At 41.3% G+C, this 14,796-nt stretch overlaps 1 protein-coding gene and 1 pseudogene across 2 annotated transcripts in view; one reads left to right on the forward strand and one right to left on the reverse strand.

Annotated features, from left to right (window-relative positions):
• rock1 (Rho-associated, coiled-coil containing protein kinase 1) overlaps positions 1 to 6,042 on the reverse strand; it is a 27,173-nt gene extending 21,131 nt beyond the window's left edge. For both annotated transcript variants that reach the window (XM_076144546.1, XM_076144545.1), the window contains exon 1: positions 5,180 to 6,042. In XM_076144546.1, coding sequence (XP_076000661.1) covers positions 5,180 to 5,272 — 93 coding nt within the window. In that variant the 5' untranslated portion in view covers positions 5,273 to 6,042. The remainder of the gene's footprint in view (positions 1 to 5,179) is intronic.
• LOC142994092 (solute carrier family 12 member 9-like) lies at positions 5,666 to 10,648 on the forward strand (annotated as a pseudogene).
• The last annotated feature ends 4,148 nt before the right edge of the window (positions 10,649 to 14,796 follow it).

A 14,796-nucleotide genomic window follows, 5' to 3' on the forward strand; every position in this document is an offset into this window, starting at 1 on the left:
CCACACACACAAGCTCTTTTCCAGGCGTTTAAGTCTGAGTTCAGAATTTCCATGGGCAACTCAGCCACATCTTCCCGTACTGCATACCAGCACTAGGCATGTGGACTGGCGCGAGTTGAACGCTACTTCTCACTTCCCATTCTGCCACCTCTTCAAGATAATATGGTTTCCACATGTGAGCAATTGTGAAGACAGCCGTGCAAATAAAGGTAGTGCCAACGCAGGCCACGCCCATGTAAACACTTGGGATCACACAGACCGTTACAGTGTTTCAAATATCAAGTTCCACATTGCTTCCTCATTGCAAAGGTTTTACAGAAATGGCAATATAAGGGAAAGCGTAGTTGTGTTCTGGGGGCGTATCAGTTAAGAGAACTGAACTCCCGAGCACTCGCACACCGCTGCAGAACATAATATCTTCTGACAGGAAATCCCACTTACCTAGAATGACTGCTTATCTATAGTGCTACTAGATAAATGACAGTGACAGTGAATCCAGGAGTGGCAAAACAAGGGCATTCCATTTCCTTATGAGGCCCCAGTGAGCAAGAATCACTGTCACAAATGCTTTCATGTCAAAAAATAATTGAGTTATTCCAACAGAGAGCTCATGTGATGCTACTGACGGAGCCTGGGAGTCTCAGGCAAACGTTCACTGTCCCGCCTCGCATTTACCAGGACTTCTGAACTCAACCCAACTAATAAGCGTCTTATTAAACATCAACTCTGCTCACTTTGATCATCGTCTCCAGCCCGGAGGCGATTTTTCTGCAAGCCGCACAAGACAACACAGGTCCTTTTAGTCCTCATGCAAGAGGGAGAGAATAAAAGGATGACGAAGTTCAACAGGTAAATCACATAGGCAGCTTTCAATTATTAAAAGACGACCATTTTAATATGCATTCCTGTGCGTGATTGGTCAGTGCAGGGGAAGTAGCGCTACAAATAGCTCAATTGTTGTTCCCATAAACAGCTGAGCAAAGCAGCTTACCACAAACTGAACCTTTCTGACAATAGAAGATGGATACAATGCTGAATACAACCATTACGACAAATCTGTCTCTGAAATCTGTCTTATTCAGAGCCAGACTTGTATAATTCACATATATTTTCAATAAGTGTGCAGTTAGAAAGCACACATTCACATTTACTCATAACCCATTTGTCACGTTTTACTATTGGCCTTTATCCACTGCTGAGAAATCCTTCCAGGTTAGCTTCAGATAAGTTATGTATAAAGGGAAGCGATCAGATTGGCACAGATGACTTATCAATCATTAAACTTTCACTTATTTAACAACTTGTGCGTTATCAATGGTAAACTCTGCATTATAGAGACCAGTAGCTATTGCAAATCAGGATGTTCCAATGTGCAGTGCAGCTGACACACACACACCACTGCAATGCACCGGGGAGAAGCTCCTTACCTTTCAGCGCACACCTCTCTGTGGTCTGACTCAGCAGAGCCATCAAATTAAGTCAGAATTCTGCTAAAGTACAAACTGCCTGATGTATTAACCGAACGCCAAATGGGAGACTGGCTCATATTGGTTTAGAAAATAGAAATGCAGAAATCTCAAACTATTTGGGGTTCCCACCAAATAGCAATGGGTGCTCGGACATTTCAGGGACAGACTTCAGGGATTCCTTTGTTGTTTACATTTAGAGCCAAGCAAGAAGTGTTTTTTACCAGAGATTTGTTGCGGATGTCAGTGATGCATTCTGCAACCTTTGAACATGGCTCCTCCTTCTACAACAATTGTTATAGGTCTTTATCTGAGCTGATCGGTGCATCAGAGTCATCACAGCCCCTGTTAAAGGCTCTGTACAATAACGGTCACGGTCACACAAACATGAACAAATGTGTTTTTCTCACACCTTTCAGGCATGAAGTGAAACCAGCTGGTGTCTGGGAGGCAGGAAATCAATGTAAAATCTTGTGCCCTGATATATTAAACCATCAGAAGTAAAGTGTATGTGACCTGCTGCTAATTGTCTAGCAAATACAAAAGCACCTTTACTGTCCCACACACACAATGAGACAATGCTTGCAATACTTCACTTTACTTAAGACTTCATGTTGAAGGCTGGGTCAAGTTTAAAACAAAAAAAAAAACAGTTACTACATATACTGTACTCTGGAGTTGAAATTTGATCCCAAAGTGCATGTTGATAAAGGACAACTGTGGATTTGTTGTATAACAAGTTTAGAACCAATGAAAGGAATAGCTGCATTATCAGTTGACGCAACACCTTGCAAGTGGAGTTCATCCATGAAAGGCAAAGGTCACTGGAACAGGGGCAGTGCCGTGATCAGCTGTGCTACGGCCATAACTCAATTACACACCAGTACAGTTACTATGCAGTGCAATTAGGACACCGCATGTTATTTAGCGGTTCACCAATTAATTGTAAGGGCTCCCTGCAGGCATGAATCATTACAGAGGCATCAGCAAGAATGCCATTTTGAACAAGAGACGCATTTTAAACCTCAAACCGACCTTAAATACACTATACACAGTTATGGTGATTTATTCATTTCACCTCATTCTGTAGGTCACATCAAGAGTAAGAGCATTAGCTGGCAGGCTAATATATACTGTGCATGGAGTATACAGAGTCAATGGTCTGAATCTGGTTTGCTGGGCAGGTTGTTTCCTGTAATTACCCATATTAGAGATTCAGATTCCAAAGAACACATGAAAGAGAGATCAAAACGCAGCAACATTAATGCACAACAAGTGTCAAGAAAGAACAAAGACTAGGCCAGGACGCCTTAGCATATCTCAGAGGCAAAGCTCATGAAAACAAGTTCAAACATATCAACTCAGCTATTCTATTTTAGGAACAGGTAAGGAGATTCAACCATTGAAGCGCTACGTGCCAAAGAAGAATATAATCGATATAAAACACATTTTTACCATTTGGCTTAACTTTTCTCAACATTAACCCTATACTAAGAGGCTGAAACTAACGTGAGGATGAGCAACCAAGGTGTATAATTCAGAAGACGTGATGTAAGCCGTTAATTGTTGTCTACACAAAGAACAATATGCGTATATGGACAATACAATGCCAGGAATTCTGCCTGTTCAGATTGGCTCCCAGAAGCCTGCCTGGGGACAATGATGGGGGTGGACAACCCATCCAGATAAGGCACTCTTCTCTCCAGCAGGACTTATTTAGGGGTTCAAGATAAGGGTGACAGGGTTAGAATACAGCGCGCGATAGATCTTCTCTGAGAGCTGAGCAGAAAAGCTACCGGCCACCATCGCACAACACAAGCCGGGCTTCTATTGGGAAAATGTGCAATCACAACAGTGCGAAACTACAAATAGAATACAATGCCAACATTGGGTTCAGGTACAAAAACACACACAGCTAGAGAAAGGCTTACATTGTTCATTTCGATGGAAATTATTACTCATAGCCGAGCAAGCTGGCTGCTTTATGAGTTAAATGTCCTGATTCACGGCCTTCAGAAACATGAGTCTTCAGTCCACATAATTTTGGTTTATGGGTAGAGAGCAGAGCCCACACCCTGCTACCTCAGCGCTGCCTGCCTGGGCTCAACTCTCTCCAGACAAACAAAATGACTTAGGGACACACAGGGGACTCCGGGCCAGTCAAAGACAAGAAGTTATTTGATTAGTATGGAATTTTATTAAGCTGTGGGTGGAGTTGCATGGTGGCAGAGAGCGCCTCAGCAAAAGGCCTCCATTCATTGATCAGAGGGAGATTGTGGAGAGGGGGGAAAAAGAGGAACAACACCCTTGTGTGTGTGGCTACCGGCAGGAACGGTCCGACAGCTTTTTGCCATTAAAAATGCAGCGTGTGTGCACTTTTAGTTTGGTTTAATTGCTTCTCTCTGCAGCAGGATGGAAGGTCATAGAAACTGAAGTTCTCTTTTTGAAATACCGCTTTCTACATTAACCTATACACAACCACACCATGATGTGTGTGGGTGGGATAAAGGGAGAGCACCCTCTACAAACACAACGCAACGTATTCCTCGATGTACCCTTGACTGGTTAAGGCAATTTCACAATATGACAACCAGGATATACTGATGTCATATTGAATTACAATTAAAAGTCTGCATCACTTGCCAACACACAAGTAGTTTCTTGCAAGTTCAAGCAGTGAACCATATAATACTGTGAGAGAAAACTCGCTTAATTACAAGTCATACCTCTAAACACGCAACGTGAGTGCCAAGGGCAATCTGGGAAGCTCATGCCAGGATCTTCCATCCAATTACCCATACAATGTTTTGGCTGAATCAATTCGAATAAACCTGAAGACAACAATTCAATGATTGTTTCAATGATCCACCAAGTCCATCTGTCACCTAAACAGAAAGGCTCCAACTAAAAAAAAACACTTCCTCAGCATCCACTCCCTTCATGTGTCAGGTCCTGGGTCTGCTAGATTATAATAAAACCTATTACAGTGTTGCTTTGGGCTTTGGCACGTGGCAGTAGACGCCTTCTTTACTTAGTACTCCATGAGCAGTCACCCAAAGACAGGAAGCAGCCTGAGCAAACTCCTGCCAACAGGTGTACTGATGCAGCTGGAGACCTGCAGGTTTATAAAGGCTTGTACATTACCTATCACCTCAATGCAGCTTTGATCAATTTATCCAGGCAGAGCAGCACACCTACAATTCACAATTTCACAGCGATCTTGAAGCTGCACTAGTAATATTAGACATTTGTGAGTATGTGTGCCGTGACTCAAATCCGATTGTAGTTGATCAGATTACATCAAATGTAAATGACATTTGTACTGGTGCAAACCAAAACGAATCAGTCAATGTCTCTTTGACGCAAGATTCCAATTAGCTCAGTTATATTTGCCTATTCATAATTATTAGTGTCGATCTGTATGGCCAAGTTAAAAAGTTAGGAGTAACGATACATCGCTACAACATCAACGTTTCCACAAGCAACTTAAACAAAGTGTGTTAAGATACGAGGGAATTCATGCTCTGAAATCCATCTGAGCACAGAAAATGAGTGAACTTTATTAGGTGTGCGTGTGACAATATTAACACTTTTCTTCACTGACAATAGAGACGATTCGTCGGTCTCGAAATTAATTTCTGCTCCGAGGAACAGACAGACATCGAATGGCTGACTAGCTAGGAAATTAGCCAGGTAGCAAGCTACAAACTTACCAGAATACAATCCGTGTTTATTTCCGACTTCGGGTCCTTCAGCAAGGTATCGATTTTATCGAACCGAGCCTCCATGCTTGCCCCAGCTGACATTTTTGCTGTTAAACCGAGTCCCGGCGTTGGGCTAAGAACAAAAACAGCTCAGTGGCGAGGCAGAAGACTTGGCTAGCTAGCTTAGCATCCAGTGGTAGCTAGCTAGCCAAAATGTTCCTTTCTTCGTGTGAACTTTTGTAGCGCACTTCAAAGGAAATACATCGTTCTCCTCGAGCTCTCACACACAGCGAAACGTTTAAAGTTGCGTTCGAAATATAAAAGCAACATTTCAAATGGCAAAATATGTTTTCCCGGTATATGAGTGGCAAACAACTTCAGTGGCAAAAAGATAAATGCGGCAACAGATTAGTCAGCCTCCGCAGGATGCCGCAGCGGACACGGGCTTAAAAATGTTGATGCACCCAAACAAAAGGTGACTAAAACTTCAACGTAATGTCCATTTACATTGCACCATTTGCGGCAAGGTTAGTTCCGGCCCGCTTCCATGGCTGAACCAGGCCCTTGCAGAGAACGACAAACGAGTCTGACAGCTGAAAAGTAGAAGTGGTGGAGGAAAAAAAACTTCTGCTTCTTCCAAATTTCGATCAGTTAAAACACGGAGTTGTTTGTACGGTCAAAGATAGTCCCTCCGCTGCTTGCCGTGCAATGTCACCGCCTGTCCAGTGTGTCCCGTCCAATCGCACTTTTTCCTCAGCTCAAACATACGTAAACAGGTCTCGGTGTGTGTTAGTATTCGGGGAAAAACAGCAGACGATGCCCGATTTTCTCCCGCAGCCTGGCCAACATGTCCGCCTTCCTGTTCAAACACCCCGGAGAAGAACTTCAAAATGTCAAACACTGCGCATGCGCCACTTCAAGGCACTTTCAAGGAAGCCAGAGTGACTGATGGCAACGTGTGGCAGCGTCCAACACGTTACATGACTTTAGCATTCATTATTCCATTAAGATATGAGTAAAACTGGTCTTATAATAATGATGTGATATGATAATCGCAAATTATCCCTGCTTGTCACTGTGATAAGCCGTTCTTATCTATTCTATTCAGTGATGTTAACGGGATGTTCGTGAAATACACATATAAATGCATGTTTTGGCTGCTTTGGCAAGTTGGAGAAAAATGCTTTCTGTATGATTTCTTGCGTTCCTATTTTTCCCATCAGGTCTCTCAAGACACAATATGTAACTTACAGAACAATGCAAAACCATAAAAAAGTACAACTGTATGCTACAGTGATTAATAAACAAAAATATTTAACTGCCAAATGTTTAAGTTAACATAAAAAGGTAATACTATCCCTGAAGAACTTCTTGGTTCTCCTTATTTATTCTCTCAGTATCTCTCTTAACAAAGGACCTTTCTCACAGTGGGACCTTTTACTTGTCTAACTCAGATAACTAATAACATTTATGCTGGCTCACTGATATAGTTTGAACACCTTGAACTTGAACACTTGAATGGAATGGCTCCATCATTAGATTCATTAGTTACGCCAATGTTGCCACTTTACCCTCACTAACTGACATGTCTTCTGTAGATGAAATCAATAATATTGTATACTAATATCATTTATTACCAAACATTAGAATGGTTTACAACAAAATGCCACAAGACTGTACTCTTAAAATCAATCACTGCCAGGCAAAAGAGAGGAAAAGGAGAGAGAAACAGACAGACTAACAAATCAATTGTGTATATATTAAATATATTAAGCGTAAATATAGAACCATATTCACTTTTCTTTCCCGTGCCAGGAACCTCGGATATGGGGTGAAAGCAATGAAGTACATGGCAGCAAACAGCCTTATTTCCATAACCTACATAGCACAAGTAACATGCCTATCTCCTCCTTTGTCGCTATTGTTGTTCACTGAGAATTCAATTCAATAGTTTTAGGGGGGGGGACTTTTTCTGGGTCGAATTGTGTTTCAGCTCTTACGTTCCATCCCTGGTGGACAGAGTGATTAATCCTCCAAATTTATTATAAATTGAAAAGTCATTATTATTACGAGTATTGTATTGGGTGCGTGCATGTAAACACACTGACTGCCCTCTTCTGGTTCACCAGTGAAACTGCAGGTGCCACTGTTGCGATTGGCTGGAAGGCGAATGTGATTGGATGAAGCAAACTTCATTATTTCAATTAGCGGTGCACCTGTTGATTGAATTTATTTTGCTGCTGGCTCAATCAGAAAGGAGGCTACTGACTTTGACTTTGATGTTATTTCCGTTTGACTTTTGTCATGTCAGAAAAAGCTCCTCTGCTTCACCACAGACCCACATGTTTGGGGGTCCTTACCGCCTCAGTTTGCCAGTATGTCAGCAGTTACTTTCTTCTAATAGAACTAGATGTTTCCGCATCCACAATAACAGAGAGATGGAATCATTTTATCCAACAAGGCATCTCCCCTGTCAATATACCGTTCTGTGATGAAAATATATCTTCTTCAACACCGAAAAAGAGGCCTCTTCTCTGTTGTGATCCTGCGAAATGTTTCTGCTATCAACAGGATCCGTTTGGACAAAGCCAACTACACTGGCTTCAAAATTCACACTTTGGAAAACAAATTATTATGTAAGGTCTATGCTATTAATGTTAAATCTCAGCCTTTGTAATACTAGCTCGGATTTGGATACTATTTTTTACATCCCTGCTCTTTTTGTATTATCACACAAACAAATCTGGCATCTCTTCTAGCCAATTACATGCTAGACTACACCACTGCTGTCATGATGAGTTTTACCACAGTCATGTTCAATGGCTGCGCTGGAATCATGGCAGGCTCCAACATGTCAGGTAAGTGTTCCCTAATAGCCTCAGTTGGTCTGTGGCGAAGGGAAGGGAGCCTATTGCAGCTACAGTGTGTGTGTGGAGTGATTTCACATATGAAAGGCAGATATCTGAGCAGTATCATTACACGTCGTTGCGTGTAGAGGGGCGCTTTTCTTATGCGTTCTCCAGGCGACCTGAAAAACCCCAGCTATTCCATTCCAAGAGGAACCCTCACGGCAGTTTTTGTAACTATAATCTTCTTAGCCTCCTGACAGTTTGGACCTGTGACCGGTCAGAGACTCACACACACGGAAATATCTGATGGTGTTGGATTTCTAATTGTCATTGTGACTGAGCATGACAACCAAATTGTGGTCTTTAATATGTGCTTTTATTGAGACTGGTAGACAATTCTGATGTTTTCATATTTGGATCCCTAATCACCTTCTCCAAAGAGACTATAGTTTCCTGCAGCACATCAATGTATATCTGGTGACAGTCGGCATCTCTGCCTCCATGTCTGCTGCAGTGAGTAACTTGATAGGAGCCTTCATGATCGTTTATGCCTTGTCTAAAGACGACATATTTGGTGAGATCCTGAGTCGGCATCAGGCTCCAGATGTCTGTGTGCAATTTGTATCATGCTCAAACTATGCTGGATGAACACTAACTGTAAACCTGCAAACCTTTGTTCCTGTTAACAGGCTGTGTGGGGTTTTAGCTGATGCTGAAGTGATGGGGGTTTTTGATTGCAGTAAATACAAAGGAAAACAATGTAAATATTATAAATATCAGCAGGTAGAGTCCTGGCACCAGCAAGGAAAATTGGCAACCCATGGGCCTCAGTTCTCATCTCCTGGTTACTGCGGGTAGAATATTATCTGCAGGGCCCATTGTTTATTATTGTTGTTTCCTTTGATATTAACCTTTACTTTTAACTAATTTCTTACATTGAAATTGATCTCTTTTTTGTTTTTGTTGTATATTTTTATTGAAGAAAACATTTGACATGACAGTGGGCACACAGTTATGGGACATGAAATTGATAATTTCACCTCAAGTACGTGACGCTGGCATAGGCCTGACACTTTCTACTATATAGATTGCAATAGAAAAGGCAGGACTTGCTCGGTTTTGGTGCATTAGGTCATCTTTTATGAATAAGCTGGTTACAAACTAAACTGGTGAGCATCACCTGGAATTCAATTGACTGGAAATAAGCCCTGCTGGAAAAGTACCACAGTCACTTTGCTTATTGTTATCAATGTGTACATTTACAGTGTTCAGGTATACATTTCTTTATTGTAGGCAAATGTAAAAAAAACATTTTGCTTATTGTTATCAATGTGTACATTTACAGTGTTCAGGTATACATTTCTTTATTGTAGGCAAATGTAAAAAAACATTTAACGTTTTTTTCAAGGTTGAGGCGTTGTCTGGTTTCCTTCTGCCTGCCACTGGGAGGTGCTCTTTGCTGGAAAACTGTACACACAATTGCTGGCAAAAGCAAATAATGTGTATTCGATACTGCAGATGGGTTACCTGCTGACTCTCTTCAGAGCAATTATGAGTCATGGTTGTTACTAGTGGACCATCTGAACGTCAGAGCTTTGTGAACCTTACTTTGGCGGAATCTGTCTGACGTATAGTTCAGAACCTGCTCTTCATCACAAGCTTTGGTGGGATACTTTCCTTTTTGTCAGCACTGTTATTCACCATTGGGATGAATAGAGGTTTATCTTGTAATAAACAATAAAAGTGTACACTTTAAATACATCTGTTTGCCTGTCAAGTCAAGTCAAGTTTATTTATATAGCCCAATATCACATACAATGTCTCAAAGGCTTGTCTCAAAGGGTCAGACCCACAACATCAGGAAAATTCCTGACCCAGCACAAAGCTCTCAAGGAAGACAAGGAAAAACTCCTGAGAAAACCTAAATGGATAAGGAAAAAATAAAGAAACCAATTCCATGAGAGATTCCCTCTCCACAAATGGCTGGGTGTGCTGTAGTGGGAATGAGGCCAAACACCCATGTCTTGGGTTTCTATGATGACTGCACCCCTCAAGACCACCTACAAGCTCAACTCATCCCGCATAGGGTGGGGACTAAAGGTTGGGGGCCTCATGAGCAGGACAGGACCATATGTCGATGTGTGGCCTCTGAATCTCCTTCAGCCAGACAACTGCGGCTATATTGACACTTGCTCACTGTTCCTGTTCCAGTTGGCCTGTGTGCTTCAGGAATCCTGGGGCTGGAACTAGACCACAATCCGACTGTTCCTGTGTGTAGAGTCTGGGAGGAGCCTGCAGGAAGGGGAAGAGGCCAAGCTTAGCATTATGCTGAAGGAATTGAGGATTTCAGCTGAGTAGCGGGTGGCGATGTGGGACCATGTGGCGGCGATGCACTGGCACAGACAAGGACGGAGTAAGAAAGAGGATTAAGGGACAAAAGGAAGGGGATGATGGTGTTCAGAGATTTCACATATATCTGTGCTGTTAGCAATCTCATTTCCCAGCATGAAAGTCGACAGCCTGCCGTGCAATTCCTGTATTTGCCACAGCCACCGACAGACGCAGGTTGTACCATAACTACCTGCACCAACTGGACCTGTTAAGTCGAGACCTGGGCCTAAATTATTAAATTCAACTAGTCTGTACTACCTCAGGATTCTTTGCTATCACTTTGTAATAATGAGAGAAAGAATTGGGTTTTGAGCTGCGATAATCGCTCATGTCATGAACAATCTTTCCAACCTGATCCATGAATATGCTTGTCACGTTTCTTGAATGACTGTAGAGGGCGACATGTCTTCTCTCAGTAGCTCTCATTCTCTGTTGAATAGTTCAAGGCTCATAGTTCACCTTCATAGATCCTACAGGGTTTTAAACAAGATTTCTCACATTCTGAAATGCTAAAGCTGCACCATATATTATATTCAGTATACTATGCTTTTGACAACAACTTAACCACAATATCTGCTTTGAAATTTGAAATACATCAGCCTGTTTCCGTTGTGTTGGTCTCAAGTATTAATGTCGCCTTAAAAATACCCAAATGACGCACCATTTTGCTGAGGATTTGTATGTTTGGCTGTGGTGAGACGTCCCTTCTGATGGAGAGTTTACACCATCTGTGATACGTCAGAACTCTTTGCAGTTTTCTAATAGGATGCTGGCCGCCTACACAGCACTGACTCGCCACATGTGGGAGGGAATGTTTTCACACAATGTGGATTGGTCCTCTTAGTCTACCATATTCAATTATGCAAGTAACAAAGACACACAGGGCTGCACTTTTGTACTCTCTTCTTCACTGAAAAACGTGATGTATGTTTGGTGGCAATCGCCAAGCAACGGTGCACCAGCCAATCCAGTGAGATTGACAGATCATCCCTTTGTGTCGGACATAAGGGAAGGTTTTCACCTCTTTTGCCAAGAAATGCAAAGACTGTATGACTTCCAACCTTGACAAGGAGAATGTATCTAAAAAAAAAACGGGAATAACACCACCATCTGTCCCTCTATCAGCCCAGCACGTGCATTAAATAGCACAAGATAATGCACTGTAGTCCATATGTTTGAAGATTTGCATAAAGGAGTTTTCACACCCGCCTATGTACCGCTGACTGCATGTGGGGTGGAGTGTGTTCACAGATTGATGCAGATCGAGCTCCAATTGCTGTTAAGCTTTACCATATTAGTCATGCAAGTATTCCCTCAGACTTTGGGAATCCTTGACCACATCTGCTGCATTGCATTGATTAAAACCATAAAAGGATTTTGTTGTAAACAATAAAGACTACCGAACTGTGTGTATGGCCTTGGAAGTGGACTGAGGATGAATCACTTCACAGATATCCAGTCTGACTGCAACACTTCAATAGCACAAGAACCAGTATTTATACATATTTGTTGCTGCTGCTTTTTCCACACATGTTACATCCCCTCTATGTAAAACCTGGTGTTATTGTTTTGTATGATTTTCAGAGTAAGGATTTCAACAATTAGCAATTACAGTGATAGTAATAAGTAAACATAACTGTCTAATCTAACATTGTCCTATATACTATAAAGGTGTGTGTATCCTCTTGTGTGATCACAGCGGAAGGCAAAAAATAGAATCTCAATTCACAACATAGAGCTGCACGTGTATGCAGCATGTTCTACCAGGCTGACTGTGAAACGATTAATCTGTGTTTGCTTTCCGGGGGTGCAGTTAGCATTTCTGAATTACAATAATTAACATGGTCCAAAATGCTGTGTGGAAGGAAGATTGTAACCAGTTCTCTTCTACAGGAGAGACGCTAACTACTCCAATGCACACACAACACCATTATAGAAAACGAGATGAAGTCGTGGACCAATGACAAAAAAGTAGGTTTTATTTCTAACAGCATTCTCCAGACTTTCACTGAGCATGTTTTGAAGTTGATCATAAAACCCCTTAAATCACTTTACTGTCTGTTTATATACACGATGGGGTCTGAAAACTACACTGAGTACTTTATGGTGGCTGTCACATTCTACCCTTTTATCCCGAGATGTCCTTTATTTCAAAGAAGGGCTAATAGGGATTATGGGGCCTATTGCTCTAATTTGCGTCATCCAAGGATGCTATTCTATCTATCTATCTATCTATCTATCTATCTATCTATCTATCTATCTATCGATCTATCAATCTATCTATCTATCTATCTATCTATCTATCTATCTATCTATCTATCTATCTATCTATCTATCTATCTATCTATCTATCTATCTATCTATCTATCTATCTATCTATCTATCTATCTATCTATCGATCTATCAATCTATCTATCTATCTATCTATCTATCTATCTATCTATCTAAAGAATTGAAGCATGCTTAATCATTTGGGCTACACATGCTTTGCATGGCACAAACATGCTTTCTCACCTTTTCTCTTTGCACCGGCTCAGACTGATAGAAAACCTGACCAATCCTCATCAGTCAAGTGTTTTGCCATCTGTCTATTGCTTCTATGCAAAAATAGATCACACTACAGACTCCCATCTGTGATATCAGATAAAGTGTACTGCATGCATTGCAACGTGTTCGCTTGCCCCTCCCCTTCTGATCATATAGTATATATTAACATTAACATTATTATCTCTTAACTCTTCTAAAAACGGCAGTCCTTCCCCATTACAGTGTATCCCTTAATGACATTCATCAATCTTTCCAAGCCAAGTCAAGTATGATTTCTACACTTCAATACCACATTCATTGTCTCAAAGGGATTTACAGGCCAAGACAAAAAACAGTTCCCAACCCAACCCAAAGCTCTATTAGACGACAAGGTTAAACTCTTGTGAAAGTGATAAATTACCATTGTTTTATATTTTCCATCGTTGTTAATAACATGCAGTCAATGCCAGCAGCTCTGTAGAGTAGATGGTGACATGTGTCTGCACGTGTAAGCATAAGGCAATATGTGTGAGGGATTTCCCATTATTGGACTGTGTTGGAATTAAGTATAGATGGTCGAATGCAGTTGCAGTTGATTTAGTCTATAAACCTAATTCTGATGCTTTAATCCATCGATTGTATTAACTTTTATGTTTCAACCACTGTGGTGCTGCTTTCCCTGTCAAATATCCACTTTAAGGTGCAGTTGAAAGAAAGAAATCCTAGTAGTACAGCAAGCCTCAGGGAAGAACGATGAAAGCTGCTAAATTCACATTATAGGGGATTTTAGGGGAGTGTGCAGTTAAAAACACACAATAACAGAACGCCACTGCAATATCTGAGGCTTAGACTCTTCCTCATTCAGCATGGACAAGTCGAGTGATTACAATATGTAAAGTAAGGAGGCGTTAACAAGTCAACTACACACAATGCCGAGTATGTCTCATCAAAGCATTGGACTGTGTAAACTGACAATGATTAATTGATAAGAAATAACTAGTGCTGGCATTGAGTACCCACTCATCATCTTGACACCCAAAATAAGCTCTTAAATTCCACAGACAAGTGTGCTGAGGAGTGAAGTGCCATGTTATGAAACGCAGCCACTAGGGGCACATGTGGACTATTTTTGCCAACGAGAGCGGAATTCCAAATCACCTGTATGGACAAAATAGTAAGAGTAGTACAACAAGACTAGTAGTAGTAGAAGTACAATATAACTACTATATACATTTGAATAAGTATGTCAAAGGTTGACGTTAAAAGCCAATTCATTATCCAGATTTCATTATTTTAATTTTCATATCCACAGTCCTCAAACTCATGAAAATGTGACTCTGAATGTGTGAACTGGATGATGTTTGATTAGTTTTACCACAAAGGGTATGGGATTAGACTAAAACACGCTAAAACAGCTTTAATTAGAATAAATGCTTGATTTAGTTGATATTTTGACATGTGATGCTCTTGCGGGTATAATAGCAGGCTTTACGTTTTCGATCTAGTTTAAAAACGCATGAATGAACAGTAAACGTGTTAAGGTCGAAGGGTACAACAGCATTCAGAGTCAATACAGTATAATACAAGATCTATGACGTCTCTTGGCGATTTTGCTATCTTTCGGCATTTACAATTATTTATTAAACTATCTAAATATCCCTAAAAGTTTAACCACATTGCACTTGTATAACTGTTAAATAACAATCGGCCGTGCTGCGCCGCAGTGAGCCAACCACCGGCCCCGCTGCATTCACCGGCGGGCGGCTGCTGCCTCGTAGTGATTTGCTCCCGCCGCTCTCACGCCGCAGATAGTCGTGGGTTCCCACGTGAAGTCAAAGCCAGCCTTATGTAAACAGATTG

This window comes from Genypterus blacodes, unplaced genomic scaffold (assembly GCF_046128005.1).
Source record: "Genypterus blacodes isolate CSIRO-AG114 ecotype Tasmania unplaced genomic scaffold, CSIRO-AGI_Gbla_v1 ptg000029l_1, whole genome shotgun sequence".
NCBI classification, from domain to species: domain Eukaryota; kingdom Metazoa; phylum Chordata; class Actinopteri; order Ophidiiformes; family Ophidiidae; genus Genypterus; species Genypterus blacodes.